The sequence below is a fragment of the Macrobrachium rosenbergii genome, chromosome 56 (assembly GCF_040412425.1).
Source record: "Macrobrachium rosenbergii isolate ZJJX-2024 chromosome 56, ASM4041242v1, whole genome shotgun sequence".
In the NCBI taxonomy this organism is placed as follows: domain Eukaryota; kingdom Metazoa; phylum Arthropoda; class Malacostraca; order Decapoda; family Palaemonidae; genus Macrobrachium; species Macrobrachium rosenbergii.
The window spans coordinates 13,135,666-13,152,354 of record NC_089796.1 but is presented as its reverse complement, the minus strand read 5'-3'; the positions used below and the strand labels follow the sequence as shown (position 1 = coordinate 13,152,354).

General features: G+C 38.4%; 1 protein-coding gene across 6 annotated transcripts in view; it reads right to left on the bottom strand.

Annotated features, from left to right (window-relative positions):
• nmdyn-D7 (nucleoside diphosphate kinase homolog 7) overlaps positions 1–16,689 on the bottom strand; it is a 63,792-nt gene that overhangs the window by 35,173 nt on the left and 11,930 nt on the right. For all 6 annotated transcript variants that reach the window (XR_010852461.1, XR_010852462.1, XR_010852460.1 and 3 more), the window contains 3 exons: positions 8,394–8,498; positions 7,125–7,291; positions 3,369–3,530 (listed from right to left, as the gene is read on the bottom strand). Coding sequence is in view for 3 of the 6 variants with exons in the window: in XM_067101274.1 (XP_066957375.1) it covers positions 3,369–3,530; positions 7,125–7,291; positions 8,394–8,498 (434 nt within the window). In the remaining 3 variants the exon portion in view is untranslated. The remainder of the gene's footprint in view (positions 1–3,368; positions 3,531–7,124; positions 7,292–8,393; positions 8,499–16,689) is intronic.

Here is a 16,689-nt window from a genome sequence, read left to right as displayed (position 1 = left end):
TGGCTTTCCAAAGTGACAAAAAAATTTAAGGTTCTCCAAGAAGCCAAAAGATATTATGAGTGGGTAAATGGAAGATCACATATTAATGTTTTCATACCTATAACAATGATCATTTCAATAATTTTTATTTCCATCTCAATGGAAAGGTTAGAATAAATAAATAAAATAAATCTCACTCTCAAAATAGACTAAGAAAATGTAAGCAAATAATGTTCCAAAAGACAATTACAGTAAACTGAAAACTTTAATAAACTTAAAATACGGATTTCTGTGAAGTACCTGACAACGCTGCATATATCAACTCCACAAAAGAATAAGCAGCCTTATGAGCCATTGTCCTACACACACTACAGCATAAATATTCCCAACACCATGAACTCTCTTGACAATTAGTCTCCATCAAAATCGAAGCACATCCACACATATACTGTAAACAAACTTTACCCCAAAAGACTTCACATTCAAACATTCAAGAGTTCCTTGCTATCATGGATCCTTAAACCCATGAGCAAAAACAATCATATTATTTCTACTACCAGTCATTTAAACTACTATAACAAAGGTGACAGTTAATGTTTTTGTATTAGCTAAGGTACTGTTAATATTCAAAATATGGTTAATATAAAATATCTCTATTATTCAATACATATCATTTCAGTGGCTTGCTTAGAATGAGCATCAGCATCATCATCATGAAATTTTTATAGAACTATTTTTCCTAAGTTGTCAAAGTATATTTACAAACACATTTTATCAGCTTATGCTTAGGCATACTGAACGGCTACAAATAAAAAGAATCAAAACTAACCGTTACAGACAATATTATGTCAACCTAAACGATTTTTATATGCATCTTTTCCACTGAAATTGAATCAACGTCTTCTTCAGAAAAGTTGCTCTTTGCAACTCAAACAATTAAGAAACACAAACAAAAAACACTCTCCATGCTTCAAGATCTTCAGCCTAAAATATCAAGGACTTCAATACACATTAGCATACATGATGCTCCATGACTATTTCTGCCAGTCGCTACATGTAAGGAAATACCTTGATTAGCAAACAAAAAAAAAATCTTTTGGTCACTAGCTGCATTTCTTTCACTCTTACTTTTCACTAAATTACTTTGAACTCTTCTTCACATCTGTTCAACTTAAATCTCTTGTCTAATTTCTTTCTCTGTTTAAAAAAAATCTTTTGGTCTGTCCTACAAAAATTTCACAATTTAAATCTCTGCCTGGGGCTAATCTAGCTCCACTTTATTAATTACCATATTTATTAATTACCAACTTTGCAATGAATCCTAAAGGCTGAAGAATATGTCTTTCATTGGCTCATCCTAACCCCAGAGGAAGGTTACCTTTGCTAGACAGCAATCAGAACACTTATACGTGACCTCTGAATGAAGTGTATAAATTATGCTTAGTTAGTATTAAGTAAACTAAAGTATCTTAAAAAGCAAAAAAAAAAGCAACCAAAACAAATATGCAGTAGTCAGAAAAATTCTTTCCCATATTAGCAGATTATGATGTAAGATTTAACAGACGAGAAGTACCTTATACTGTATGTTGTATAGGAATATTACCAGTGTTTTGCATTTATCACAAGATCCTGGCTTTAAGGGAACACTATTAGATGACAAAAGTAAAACTAAGTATGTCAAAGGGATTTCCTGGTACAGTAAATGTTACTAGAGCAAGACTACCTTAAAAATAAAAATTTTGTAATACTGTATTTTGCTGTTATTATACAAGTATTACCTCAATTATTCACATTAACACATCCAGGAACCCTTGCCAATAACATAAGTGTACGGATAAAGAAAAAACTCTACAGATGTAAAACAGTAATTTCATAACCTTATTTTCTTGTTCTGTCACCACACTGCCAAATATTCACTGTAAAGTACTGGACACAAAAGATAAAAGTACAGTAGATTACTGTATAGGTTACAGTACAGTAGTGTACATTATCAGGTAAGATAAAAACCAAACTGTGCAGTATCCTGTACCAGTATATAAGAGAGACCACAATGCTAAATCTGCTTATGCGGGCCAAACTTGAACAACTCTCAAGGAAGACTGATAAGTCCTCCTCCTCCTCCTCTGCCTACTCTTCCTCCAGGAGATCACAAATTAGTGAACTAGCTGAAAGAGGCATCAAAGCGCCAGACACAAAAATCCTGGCTTGAAGAACCTCACACATCAACAAAGACAGCTGAAATACTTGCTTGTTGTTCCAAGCTGAAGGAACAAGTTACTGAAGAAGTGGATGACGATGGGCTTGGATGCAGGGGATCAGGGGGTTTGAAGATGTTAAAGGTACGTTCAAGAAAAGAATGATGATTCTGCTTACAATGAACAGCACCACATTTCTTGAGCTCCTTCAGCAAATGCCAAGGCCTTGGCAAAACAGTTGTGAGAGTCTATGTAGGGGTTCTCCATCAGCTCAATGAAGTCATCTAAGATCCTCCTCCTCTCCTTGTATCTTGGAAGTGAGGTACATCAAATCATTGTTATCATCTTCAGGCACTTCCTCCTCCATCTCACCAGTGGCAACTGCAGCAGCTATCTTGTTATCAGACATCAGCTCGAAGCCAGGATTGCCACCATCATTGTTCAGCCACTCTTCTAAATCATCCTTGAGAAAGTTGTCATCCCACCTCGTGAATGTTTTCATGTTATTTTGATCAAACAACGATATATTAATTTCTTTCTTGTATTCATCAGTTAACACAGAAAACAGATCTTTGATGTCATTAAACACTGCTTGTTTGTCAACAGATAGATGAGTAGTTCAATGAAACTGTTGTCTACCATTGCTTTTAAACACAGAGGCATAAGTTTAAGGACCCTTTTACCTCTAGGTAAGCCACCTCAGTCCTCAATAAGAGAGCATTGCCACAACTTATGCAACATTAATTTTAATTTTTCGGATTTCAGTATTTTATGTCGAGTTCAGTTTGAAACTGGGCTAAGACTGTTAGAAACCTTTTATAAAGAAAAATTAAAACCTAACTTAAATATAAATAACTCTGCCTTCAGCAGGAAAGTATTTTAATTCAGATTCATTTTTATCATTTGTGTACAGTACATTGTATTCATTTCATATTCATTTTATGTTTTTTGAGAGTAAATGTTTAGTTTTTAATTTTTGCAGAACCTGAATATAGACAGTTGTCCAAAACGTTAGCATAGAGTGTAAATAAAGGAGAGAAAGGAATGTTGAGGTTTGTGTTGATGCTACAGTTCCCCACCCGATTAAGATTTCCCCTCATCTGAACATTTCACTACTATAATCAACAGTGAAACAATATCACTGCAATCAAAATGGAATAGTAAACTGGTTTAAGGCATGCAAAAAATACTTACTCAAAGAAAGGCCTGCCTTCATGTTCTCTGTAAAAAACAGCTGCCTGAGATCTCAAAAGCTGAACCATTTTCATCTGGCTGACCTCAAAGTCTCTGCTTTGTATGACATCAATGACTTCGCCTAGTCTGTGTACTGCATCTGGTTTTACCATAGCAAAAGTTCTGGAAGAAACAAGAAAAAATAACCGTCAATTATAAAAACAACTTCTAGAACAAAGATAATAGCTCAACAATTTTCTGCTTCTATAAAACTTACCCATCTCCATATATTAGTAATGCTTTAAACAACAAGAAAAACAAAAATGCCCATAAAGAAAAAGGGCACCAAGTAACCAAAATATTCTGAGCACAAGGTAAACAAAACAACATGGTTCCACAAAAACTACTTTCCAACAAGCACTACAAACCTATACAATTCCTATCAGATATATATAAAGTAAAAGAACAGAAATATAAAGTAACAGTTCTCAAGGCAATTTGTATTTTTCCTAGGAATATAAATCAGACTCTTTCATGTATTATTATTCCCAAGCACAAGCTGAAATCAGTCACTGAAAACTGATAATCAGTAGTTAACTAATGGTAGGTTGCAAGTACAGGGAATCCCCAATCACCTGCCATCATCAAGCACTTTCCTCTTTTAGCATCAGGGAAATCATGAGGTGGTTGCGGTGGGATTATGATAAAAGAATCTGGTTTATGTACCAAAGAAAATACAAATTACTTTAAAAAATTGGTATTTGTTCCCAAAAAATTACAAACTATTACCTTTTATGCAGAAGACACTTCTTAGGTGGGAGGAGTCTCTCAACTGACCTTGAAGTTCAATCTTGACATGAAAATGTTTTACTCCTGGTCACAATCATGAACAGAGGAGCAATGACTCCCCTATACAATCTGGCATAGAGATGAAACAATGATAGGGACCTGAGCCAGAATGAGATGTCTCTGAACTCTCACTCTGGGAAAACATTAGAACCTAATGCTGCCCTAAAGATAGGGTAGCACAAGTCAGAAGACAACTAATATCTAGGTTAAACATAAATAGACAGGTTCAGAGGAGAGTTTTACTGCCAACGCCTGTTAAATCAGTTAACAGAGGGAGTCCCACCACATGAGCCAAGGCTCTAAAATAGGATGCCCAATTGTGAAGTCTACCTGCATAGAGGCCCTTCCAACACATGCTCAGCCCAACTTTGGCCCCGCAGGGAAAGGAAATATGGAAGGAGAGAGCCAGTTGCAACCATTCAACCTCCAGCCTTACACCATTTCAGTTCCTAAAGCAAAATGCTTTTTCATCTGAGAGGAACTTGGAGGACACACAATGTTGAGCAGCCACCACAAGTCCTGAGAAGTGCTAATTGACTTGTGGGCAACATCCCCAATGCAAAATGAGATAAGTAGTCTGGTTTCGCCAGGCCTACCCTCATTACCCAGTTAATTGAAAAATTCTCCAAATAGCTAGTAGCAGCCCAACATCCCTTGCTTTGTGAGCTCTCTCCTGGACTAAACAACCTCTTTCTCACAGGATGAACTAAATGTCCATTTGATTACTCCAAGAAGCCAGAACAAAATGGGTATTCTGGACACCACCTTCTTATGTCTGCCAGAATCACAAAGAAAGCCCAGCAATGTGGCCTAAGAGGTCAGTTCTCACTGGATTTTTACTTTCACATATCAAAAAGGCAGCATATCTTAATTTTTCCATCAAAAGTAGATGTTTCAAGGAGTTGTCCTATAACATGTCACTTGCCACCCAAAAGTTCTTATTGGGAGGGGAACAAGAGATTCCCTAGGCTCGTATCAGAAACTGACGGATTATGAGTTTCTGCCTAAAACTCACTAAAAAGAACAAGAGAAATCCCAAACCCTACAAGATACAAAAGGATATGCAACTAATAACATGCTTTGATGGGATGAAACCTAGCAGAACAAGTCTTAATGGTGAATACTGTAGTGACCTCTGGAGGCTGAAGCTAATGAGATGGATAAAACCATTCAAAGCTCCTATGAGCATGAACAACTATACTGAGAATGAGAAATCAAGCCCTTTAATTGGAGGACCAGGCTCAAAGCAGAACAACAGGTTTCACTGCAGGGACTGAGAGGAGCTTGTCTTGATGAATCAACTAAATCTGTGGTCTGCAGAGAAGTAGCTCTAACTGAGGAGAGACCCTATCAGTGAAGATGATCTATGTGAATGACAGAAAGGAAAATTGAAATAAAAAAATAACACATGTAATACAAGACTTCTATGTCACATGCTCATGACATTTTCAGCAATACCAGTCACACCAAATTACCCAAGCAGTTGTCTTCCCATGTCCAGCAAAACCAGGGACAAAGCTAAAGGGAGCAACTTTGTCTTCTCAGGTCAGGTGGCACATAAAGTAAGGTTAATATGCAAGAGAGGGGAAAATATCACAATAACCTTAGATAAAATATATAAAGTGCATTGACAGGTTTTCAAAGAAATTTTGAAATACTGTAAGTTTGAAGATGAAAATGCAACAGCTTTCCACAATAATTGTCGAGATGGCTACAGCACTATACTGAATGTGCTACAGCCTTCCTCTGGCAATATGCAAGTTCTTCTGGCTAGTTTGGCTACCTCCAACTATCTCTTAACCTAGCTGGTGGTTGAGGCACCAGCACATGGGACTTGCTTGGTGTTCAACCCCTAACTTATCTGGTGATTGAGGCACCAGCACAAAGGACTTGCTTGGTGTTCAACCCCATTCTGTCTACAGTACTCCCTGGTAAACACAGTTGAGGCTACCTTGAAATGTGCAGCTAACAGAAAAGAGTGGACCAAATGGAAATCTGTGTGTGCCTCAACCAGAAGACCTGGCAGATCAGTATACTACTGCACACGGACAACCAGGAGCTACCAAGGTTATCTGCAACTGAAAAGAACTCAGCTGATCACTCTGCAAATCAGAGGGACAGAAGAAAAGATATCCAGATGTCCCAAAGGCTGCTGGAAGGCATTTTCTAGGTAGCCTGGGGTCTGGAACAGAGCAGATCTCCAGGAGCACCTTTTATAACTTTGTGGTTCACCAATGCTCAAAATACTTTTCCATGCACTAAAAAGTAGGGACCAATCTGTTCTGGCTAACTACCCTGGAAGTTAAGTTGATCAGCCACAACATTCCATTTGCTCAACAGCATATAAACCCAATTCAAAATACAAAATATTTACTGTTCCCCTATGTATTTCACACAGTGTTCACATTTGTTAAATACTCTCCTTTGGAAATTTTACCAAGTTTATATTAGATCACTGTATTATCTTGGGGGTTCTTACTTAGTGGCCTTCCCATATCTGGGAAGTTTTATCCTTCACTGAGCTTCTTTGATATATCTCATTAGGAAACATGGCTTTCAAGTAATAATTACGTTGATATTTTTACAAATCAAAAAGGCTGCATCTCCTGATTTTCCATCAGTCACACAGACTGTTTCTAGAGTTGCCTTATAACATGTCACTGTCTTTCCCCTCTGCTCCATGACAGTATGTTCTGCACTCTCTGATACTGTAAAAAGAATGTGAACCTGACAGTCATCCTTCATAGTAAGCAATTTATTGACATCTTTATAATTTGGGATTTTGTTCCTTTCCTCACTTTTCCCGAGTCATGTTAACCCTTTCAGAAGAACCAGTGAAAAATTAATTACCATCAAGTACATGGTTAACTGGTTTAGTGCATTTATCTTACACATGCCATGTCAAATCAGAATTTCTAATATACTCACCTCTGCCTTCTAGCACTGATGAGCTCTCTGGTGGTAGCATCAGCATAGTCTATAATCTTCAGTTGTCTTGATAAAATTACAATAGTATTTCCAAGGTAAAGATCTCTCTCATCAATCCCCTCTACCTGGAACCTCTTCAAAAATAACCGCTGTGCCCTCAGGTCATACTGAAAATTGAAAACTTAGCAACATTTCTGAACACTTCAGAATTTTTAAGAAAGGTTAAATACTTACAAAAAACTAAATGAAAATATCTAAATACAGACTATATTTCAGCCCCTCCAAATACAGTACGAATCCCACATGACACAATAATATACTTTTCTAATTGAAAAATAATACCCGAGCTAGAATGTATGAATTAATTAAGAGGAAAAGACTCAAGGTTACATAAAAATAAATCTATTCTGATACCAATATGTATTTCCTACAAAAAAACTTAAAATTTTTAAACCCCAAAAAAGCCTATAAAAACCAGGGAAACTGATCAGCCTTACATTCCTCACTCACATTCCACATTCCACACTGATTGCTCTTTAGCTTTTCAATCATTTACAGTATCTCTACAAAACAAAACATAATGATCATAGCACCCAACTCCATCTTGAATGTTAGAAAATATAAAACCAACAATTGGAAAAATACTTTTGTACACTAAAAATACATCCTTCATCTACTTTACAAAGGGGAAAAAATTATCTGACTTCAATGAGCTGTCAACTGAGATGTTCGCAAAAAACTGGCCTTCCAAATACCATCTTTTCATCTATGCAAGTGGAAACCAATGGGAAAGAAAAGTGATAAACTGGTACAAATTTTCAAGGCATGGTTAAATTACTATAGACTATTATAAATGTACAACTCAGTCAAGTTCCCAGCTGCTAGATGCTTGTGAGGGAACTGCAAATGACATATGCATTTGCTCTAAAGTTTTAATTAGGCATAGCCTTTGGTACTCCACTTATAAAACTGATTCTTTACACTTTTAGGGTACTTACATTATTTTTCTCTGAAACTTCAGTGAACTTCAGTTAATGGAGTGTGGCTTGCATGTTGGGAACAGTCTTTATTTCAAAGGCTGGGTTACGTTACAGTAGGTAACTTCCACATACATATTTAGTGCTATTCCCAAAATGCAGACGCTCGCATTATACTGTACCAGGCTAAATAATAATACAACAGGTTCTGAATACCATTCAGTTCTACACAAGGTGTTGAATACATGTGCTTGTGAAAAATAAGTACCAATATGTACAACTAAACTCTTACCATTTCTACAGATTTGTCCCGTGGAAAGAAACTCAAATGGAATTTCTTTATAGTTGCTGACACTGGGTCGTACCATTCTGCATGAAACATATATCTTGTCTCTCCCTAGAAAAACAAAGATTAAAACAATAAACTACACAATACTGTTCCCCCAAGCATAATCCTTGGCTCTGGTCCCTTAAAATAATCTGAGACTCAACTGAAAATTTACATGGAAAAATATAAGTACTACTATATTTTCTTTATTAGGCAGTCAACAGCTTTACCTTAATGACTGAATTTAAATAGTTATTATGCTGATTATGTTTCCAGTTAAAATAAAAAGAAAAACCTTGGATCTTTCCAAGATAGATTTACCAAAAATTTATTTTCTCATAGAACATAAATCTTGATCAAATTAACAAGTATTTAGCCATAATCTGAATTCAAGAACTAAACTTAAATTTTATGGTCCAAATGAATTTAGTGCATGAAAAATGGTATTTTCATAATAAAATTAAGTTTCATATATACTTACCAAGTAATTACATAGCTATACTTTCCACTTGAGCGGCAGTTAAAAGTTTGAAGTTTGTGGTAGTGATTCGTTTATTTATAGTGTAGGTAACTACCCCGCCCTCAATTGGGGAACAATAGGTACAACGTTAACAGTGATCGTCACTACTTTTGTACTTAATGTCCATCAGAGGGGAGGAGGAGGGGCTCTGATCTTGTAATTACTTGGTAAATATGAAACTTAATTTTATTATGAAAATACCATTTTCATATATGTAACTTACCAAGTAACTGTGTAGCTGAATCCCACATTGATAGGAGGTGGGATAAATGAACATGCTCTGTTCCAAAAACAATCAGATAAGAGGATGAATTTGCAACATAAAAATCTGTTAGCATTGATAAAATGCTTGTTGTAACCTTACCTGGTAAGAGAGCTGCAGTAGATGATTACTGCCTTGGTTTGTGCTCATCTTGATCTGTAGTAATCAGTGTGAATGGCCGTGATAAGTCCCTACTTTTGAGGGGGCTTAGAGTGAAGGAGACTTCCGAACACCCATACAGCAAAACAGGAAAACTGCCCTTGCCCTGGGCACAGTACCAAAATACAATCGACCAATAAAAACAGTTACCAACACTAACAACAATGAAGATTAAAACCATCATACCACTACCACAGACTGGTGGGCACTCTGGGTATAAGTAGCCACCCCAGGCTCCTCAAAAAAAACTTGACACCCAAAATTTCAAGGTGAAGGAGTTACAGATAGGAAGTGTTGCTTCCTATGTTTCCTCCCCCAATGCCGAACCAGCCACCAATAACGGACCTAAGGTACCACAATTTTCATACTTCGTTTCAATTTCTTTAAGATAATGTGAGGCAAAAACGGAATTGCATTTTCAGTATGCTGACTGGAGGATAGTCGAGAGCGACATACCATGCCTAAAGGCATATGAAGTGGCAACAGCTCTAATATCGTGTGCTTTCACCTTAAAGGAAGGTAGAACATCATCTTCTATTTGAGAGTGTGCCTCGATGATCAGACTTCTAAGAAAAAATGAAAGAGCATTCTTAGACAATGGTTTAGAAGGGTTCTTGACAGAACACCAGAGGTTACTGATTCTCTTTGTCCTGTCTAAATAGCGCCCTCACTGGGCTAAGGACCCTTTCCTCCTCATCTGGTCCTAGAATGTCCATAGGGTTTTTAATAGAGAACGAGCATGGCCAGGGGTTAGACGGGGACTCGTTCTTAGCAAGGAAGCCAAGTGAAGGTGCATACAGCATCTCCCTTTGAGAAACCGATGCGCTTATCTATGCCCTGCAACTCGCTTACTCTTTTGGCAGTTGCCAAGACAACAAGAAAAAGTCTTCTTAGCTACATTCTTGAATGAAATGGTAAGGAGAGATTCGAAAGCAGGACCCGTTAACCATTTAAGTACAACATCCAGGTTCCATGACACAGGGTTGTCCTTCACCTGTTTATAAGTCTCAAAAGACTTAATCAGATCCGTTGGTCTTTATTGAGGCCAAGTCACATCTCTATGCTTGAAGACTGATCCCAGCATAGTTCTACAGCCCCCTAATAATGGTGGAGAGTCCTTTGGAAGTCCTGAGAAAGTGGAGAAAGTCTGCTATTTGGCTTACAGTGGTTTTAGCAGACGAGATGTTATTGTGCTGCACCACCTGGAAGGCAGCCATCAATGGTAGACTCAGCTGGTAGACTTGCATCTACATCTAGAAATAGCTGAAGATGTCTTGCTTTTGAAAAAGCCCTTCACTCTGGCGAGTCTCCTGACAGTCTGAAGCCTGTCAGAGCTAGAGCAGATAGTCCTTGATGGAACTTCCAAAGATGAGGCTGTTTGAGAAGATGTGGACTTTGAGGCAGCAGCCTTGAGAAGTCCACAAGAAGCTTGAGAAGACCCAAGAACCATTCTTTGAGAGGCCAAAAAGGCGCTATCAGGGTCATCGCTATGTTTCTGTAACTCCTCAATTTTTTGAGAACCCCCCCTAACCATGCTGAACGGTGGAAAGGCATAGAGGTCCATGTTCGACCGGTCTATCAGCAATGCGTCTGTCACCCATGTCTGAGGATCCGGGACTGGTGAACAAAATAAGAGAAGGCGGTAATTCTTCGATGTGGCAAACAGGTCCACTGTCGGCCTGCCCCACAACTTCCAGAGGCTGTCGCACACACTGGAGTGCAGGGTCCACTCTGTCAGAAGGACCTGACTCCGTCGAGTTAAACTGTCTGCCATGATGTTCATCTAGCAGAATGGTCTTTTGCAAGCTTCGGAGAAAAGGGAGAGACGTCTCTATCATGATGTCTCTTCAAGGGACGAGATTCACCTGGCTAGAGTCACTATTAGAGTCAGACGATAACTGGTGAGCACTCACTGTGACGCCTTTCCAACGGCTGTCAGAATTACGAAGCACTGAGTCGGATGAGGGGGCAACTGCCCATGGGCAAACCCCGCTAACCTCCTTTGGACCTCCAGTATGTCTGCTCTCAGGTTCAGGGGAGTGTGACACTGACCTTCGTCTGGGAGCGTCAACAGGACAGACAGCCACCTCCTCCATTGGCACTGACACTGACAATTGTTTAATACTCTGCACTTTGTCCATAAGGACTTTAAGCAATTCACCCAACTTAGACACAGCATTAACTACGAGATCGAATTTACAATCGACCTTACCCTCAAGGCTGGCTACAGTACCGGGATCGTAAGCATGGGAGCCAGGAATAGGACTTGATGGAGAATTATTAGGACTAAGGATGGGGGATAAAGCAAGGGCAGGAGAAGGAATGTTACGGTCAATGAGTTGAATGTTAGTGATAGGCTCTACACTCTGAGCTCTACTCTCTACACTCTGAGCTCTCCTTTCGGCTCTAATAGCCGCCTTCCTTTCCTATCTTTATCTAACTTATCCAAATAAGACATGAAAACCTTCCATTTCATATCATCCCATACAACACTTCACCACAAGTGAGATCTATTGAACACTCTTGTCCTCTACACTTTGCACAGATCGTATGACTATGACTATCGTAGGTTACTTTGGTTATTCGGGTCTTGCAACCCTCCCTACAATACCTAATACTTGACGAACTGGAATCAAACATCGTAAATAAACTGGGAAAAACCACTAAGCTAAGCTGAAAAGCTACCAAAATAATGATACTTCACAAATCCTCGGGAAAAGCGAAGAAAAGACCTCGAATTCAACCACCAAACCATTCAATGGTGACGGTAAAGCCAGCAGAAAAGTAGTGACGATCACTGTTAATGTTGTACCTACTGTTCCCTGACAGAACACAGGGTAGTTACCTACACTGTAAATAAACAAATCGCTACCGCGAGCTTCAAATTTTTAACTGCGGTGCAAGTGAAAAGTATAGCTGTGTAATTACTTGGTAAGTTACATATATGAAATCTTAAATTTTTTTATAACTTCCATCTTTCACACTACCAAAATTTCCCACAGTGCTTATTGGGTAGGATACCAATTTTAATTATCAAAAAGCTAATTAGGTAGTTACCACATGAACACTCCCAACATACTTGTAGGAAGAGTATCTCTTATATTCAATCCAATAAGGAAGGAGACAAAAGATGGTTTGAAATAGCAAACTGAAATTTGGAAAACAAGAGGGCACATTTTCCAAAAAAAACCCGAATCCCTTCATAGGAGGTCTGTCTTTCAGGTCTACACAGAATAAGAAAATATATCTCCATCAGTATATTAAGACACCCTGAGCAGGCCTTTATGTTGCTGATTTGACCACTGCAACAAAGACTGATGGAGATGAATCTTTCCACAAGTTTTCTTCCTGAAGTGTTCCATCAAAAACTTCTTGCAGGGATCACAGTATTTTCCTCATGCTGTACAAAACCATTTTTGAAGGTCTATTGGCACCATTATGTTGAGGGTCATTTCAAGCCTACCCTAAAGCAAGCCAAACCAACTGAGAACCTCCTCCTCAAAGCAGTGCCAGATAATAACAGAATAAAGACAAGACAATCAACCCCAGGCTACATCCTGGAAGCATTTGATAATTTGGTGAAAATACAATAGACGTATGAAATAAAAGGACTCCACAACTCAAAAATATTAGGTGTTGAGGTGCCTCATGGATTCCCCAAAGACAACATAAAATTATGCAAATTTTCCATTCTCAAAAAGGTGAAATCATAAGAAGAAATTAGTATCCAAATCAAGCATCTTTCTTACACAACTCACAATGAAGGATGAAGTGCCACAAAACGGATAAAGCGAGAGCTGCTCCTGATCACTGATGTTACAGGTAAGAGTATGTTGCAACCCATAGTTAGCAGTCCTGACTGAAGGCATCTGTCATTGCTGCTCTCAAGCCTTGATAGAATGATGCAAATTGGGAACTAACAGACCTTAGTGGCCAAGAGATCAATCTCTAGGTAGAAATGAAGACACATTGAACTTGAACAATCAATTATCTACTGACCATTGTCCATGAGTTGACAACCTACTCAGTTTGCAAATCCATACAGTGCCACTGCTTTATGAACGTCCCAACAAAAAAACAGCATCCAAGAGCATCAACCTGATACTTCCTCAGTTTAGGCACAGTTCAATGTCAAGTTATAACAGGAACCACTAGCTACACAGATCACCTCCTCAACAACAAACTTCAGCAGCAATTTCTAAAATAAATGGTGAGTATCAAGATGATTTCCTCATGAAAGGACAGACATGGATCCCTGCCTTGCATTTTAGTTGCTTGGACCCGGAACTTACAGGTTTGCTGTAGAGTCATCTTGTAATTAAACACAAACAGACAAGAGCACTGGATTGCTATTAAAAAAGCAATACATACTACTGTACCATATGATATTTTCCTTACTTTTAAACTAGCTTTTGGAACATATTGTTTATATTTTTAGTTTATACAATACTGTATTCCAAAACATACTTCAAGTAATAGTCAACTTTGGTCAGGGAGCAAATGATAATGAGTTTACACAATGGCAAAAGGTACAAAAGTAAAGCAATGGCAACTTTAACCTTGTGGTGAGTGAGCATACCTACAATGTGTAAGTTGTCCAACAAGAAATTAATTTATGGCTTTTCACACAGTTGAATCATTCCTACTTCAGTCATTGAATATCTATCTGTCTCAAGCATCCAACAGAAACTTTAACACTTTAATATAAAACTTCTGTTGGGTGGGGCTAACAAATCTACCATCAACTAACAATTCAGTAAAAATGAACAAGGGCAATACGCTCACATAGACAGAAGGTTATAAAGTATCTTATTATCACACAGCGTTCATTAGAATCAGAATGGCAGAAACTTGAAAGAATGTCAAGAAAAATTGTTGAAAATACCATATAACAGTTTTGATATGGAACCTGAATTACCCCCCAGCTAAGGATCCAGTCAGTCCAAAAAAAAGTCAAAGCAAATACAGTTTTCTCTCCTACTACAAAGGCTGGTGAAGGTACAAAACTCATTAATGGCTCTCTGCCAAGTACCTATGTTCTTCCCTAAACCACCAACTACTTTATGAGAGAGAGAGAGAGAGAGAGACAGAACTAATTAAAGAATCCCAGAGACTGTCTTACAAAATATGGTATCTTGCTGCGAAACACTAAAATATTTAGAATCCCTACAACATATACTGTACTGTGCTATACCCTTAACTTCTGAGTGCCGAGGTCTCCCTCTTTTGAATAGTGAAGGGCTGAATTAGTACCACCACTTGAGATGAATATTCATGAAGGTATTTGTAAAAACATTAAGTGCCATGCCAGCAAGAAAGCTTAAAGGCAAAAAGTACATCAGGCTTTGGATACACCAACCAAGGCTGAACAGAGACACTTAACAAGTGAAATCACTGTAAGACTCTAGTATGAGACATGAGCTGCATTAACTGCATTCACAACTAAAACAAGCATGAAGAAGAAAGCAACTAGAAGGACAGTCAGTCCCAGGACAGTGGAATTATTACTCAGTCTCTGGGTTTCCCTTAGAGTAGAGGCTCCTGACATCCTCATCCTCAAAGTACAAATCTGAATGCTGTACAGTATACTGAATGAGGAACTGCAAATTCAGGATTTTTCCTAATACCTGTATACAAATCTGATATTTTCTAAATGGATATAAACTCAGTGAAAGTTGGTATGGTCGGTGGAGCATGGTAATAAGATAGTGAATTCGACGTAAGCAAATGAGGGAATCAGGAATCATCCACTCACTCTTTGGCAACAAGGACAAATAAGGGGTTAGTTATATTAGTACAGTAATTATGATAAAAAGACTTTGGGTTTGCATACCTTCCGAAAATGTAAATGATCTTGAATTTGCATTTTGTTTTGATGAGGATGCATACCTTTTTCTTTTAAAGGGAAACTCGTTCCTCAGATGGAAGGCACTGCACAGAAACCAAGACTGGTGCTGTTCTTCCTACCAAAAAATATCAACTTCCCAGTCATGTACATGTACATCATGTAAATCTTTATAAAAGAACAAAGATAATGTTTTATGCTAAACTTAAACACCCAACATGAGAATGAATAAATAATTTATTGTCCACGGCAAAATAACAGAAAAAATGATATTTTATGATAAAATAAGGTTTGTTCATACTTACCTGCAGATATATATATAGCTGTATTTCTCCGAAATCCGACAGAATTTCAAACTCGCGGCACACGCAGTGTGGCCAGGTGGTTAGTACTCATTCCGCGCTGGGAGGCGGAATCGGGAACCATTCCCATTTTCTATTCAGATTTTCTAGTGCCACTGTCTCAAGAGGGGGTGGGAGGGCACTAAAGTATATATATCTGCCAGTAGTATGAACAAACCTTATTTTATCATAAAATATCATTTTGTTCATGAACTTACCTGCCAGATATATATATAACTGAATCCCACCATTGGAGGTGGGAAGAGAGACAGAATAGGATTTAGGAAACAAATAAATGTAGGCGAATGACGCCTTGGTTCCTTACCTGTTAGCATAGCTGACCAGAGTTTATCTGTCACCCAAGCCTGCTGCTGCTAATCCAGAGTCTCCAGCAAGGTAGGGACCTATAAAGCTGGAGAGTTCCAGATGACCTGTCCAAGAGCGTGACCACAATAGGACTAGATCATGTTACCATACAGAGAGGGAGAAGGAGCAACGACCAACCACCTGACCGCCCTATCTAAGGTAAAAAGAACCTAGCATAGGCTAAAATTTGGGATGTCCACCTCAATGGCCACCCAACAACCAGAAAAAAAACAACAACAAGATTAAAAAATACTCCTAACCCTAAAGGATAGGATGAAGTGTTGCCTCTCTTCTCCCAACATAGTGTCTTCGGAAACGTATGGTCCCAGCGAAGAGCAGTCTTCAAATGTCGTCTTCACATCTCGAAGTGTCTGACCGAACACTGAATTACTTCTCCAGAAGGTAGCACCAAAGAATATCACTAAGGGACATGTTCTTCGGAAAGCCATGGGATCGCGATAGCTCTAACTTCATGAGCTTTTACTTTCAGAAGTCTCATGTCACTTCTAAGCAGGAGGAATGAGCCTCTCGAATAACATTTCTTAAAAGAATGCTAAGGCATTCTTGGACATGGGAAAGATCAGGTCTTCTAATCCGAACACCACAGATTGTCTGATGAGCCTCTAGTATTCTTGGTCTTGGCTAAGTAGAACTTAGAGCCCTGACAGGACACAAGACTCTTTCTGATTCTTGCCAAGTATTTCCGTCAAACCTTTGATTTCAAAAAAGATTTGGGCCAAGGGTTTGAAGGATTCTCGTTCTTGGCT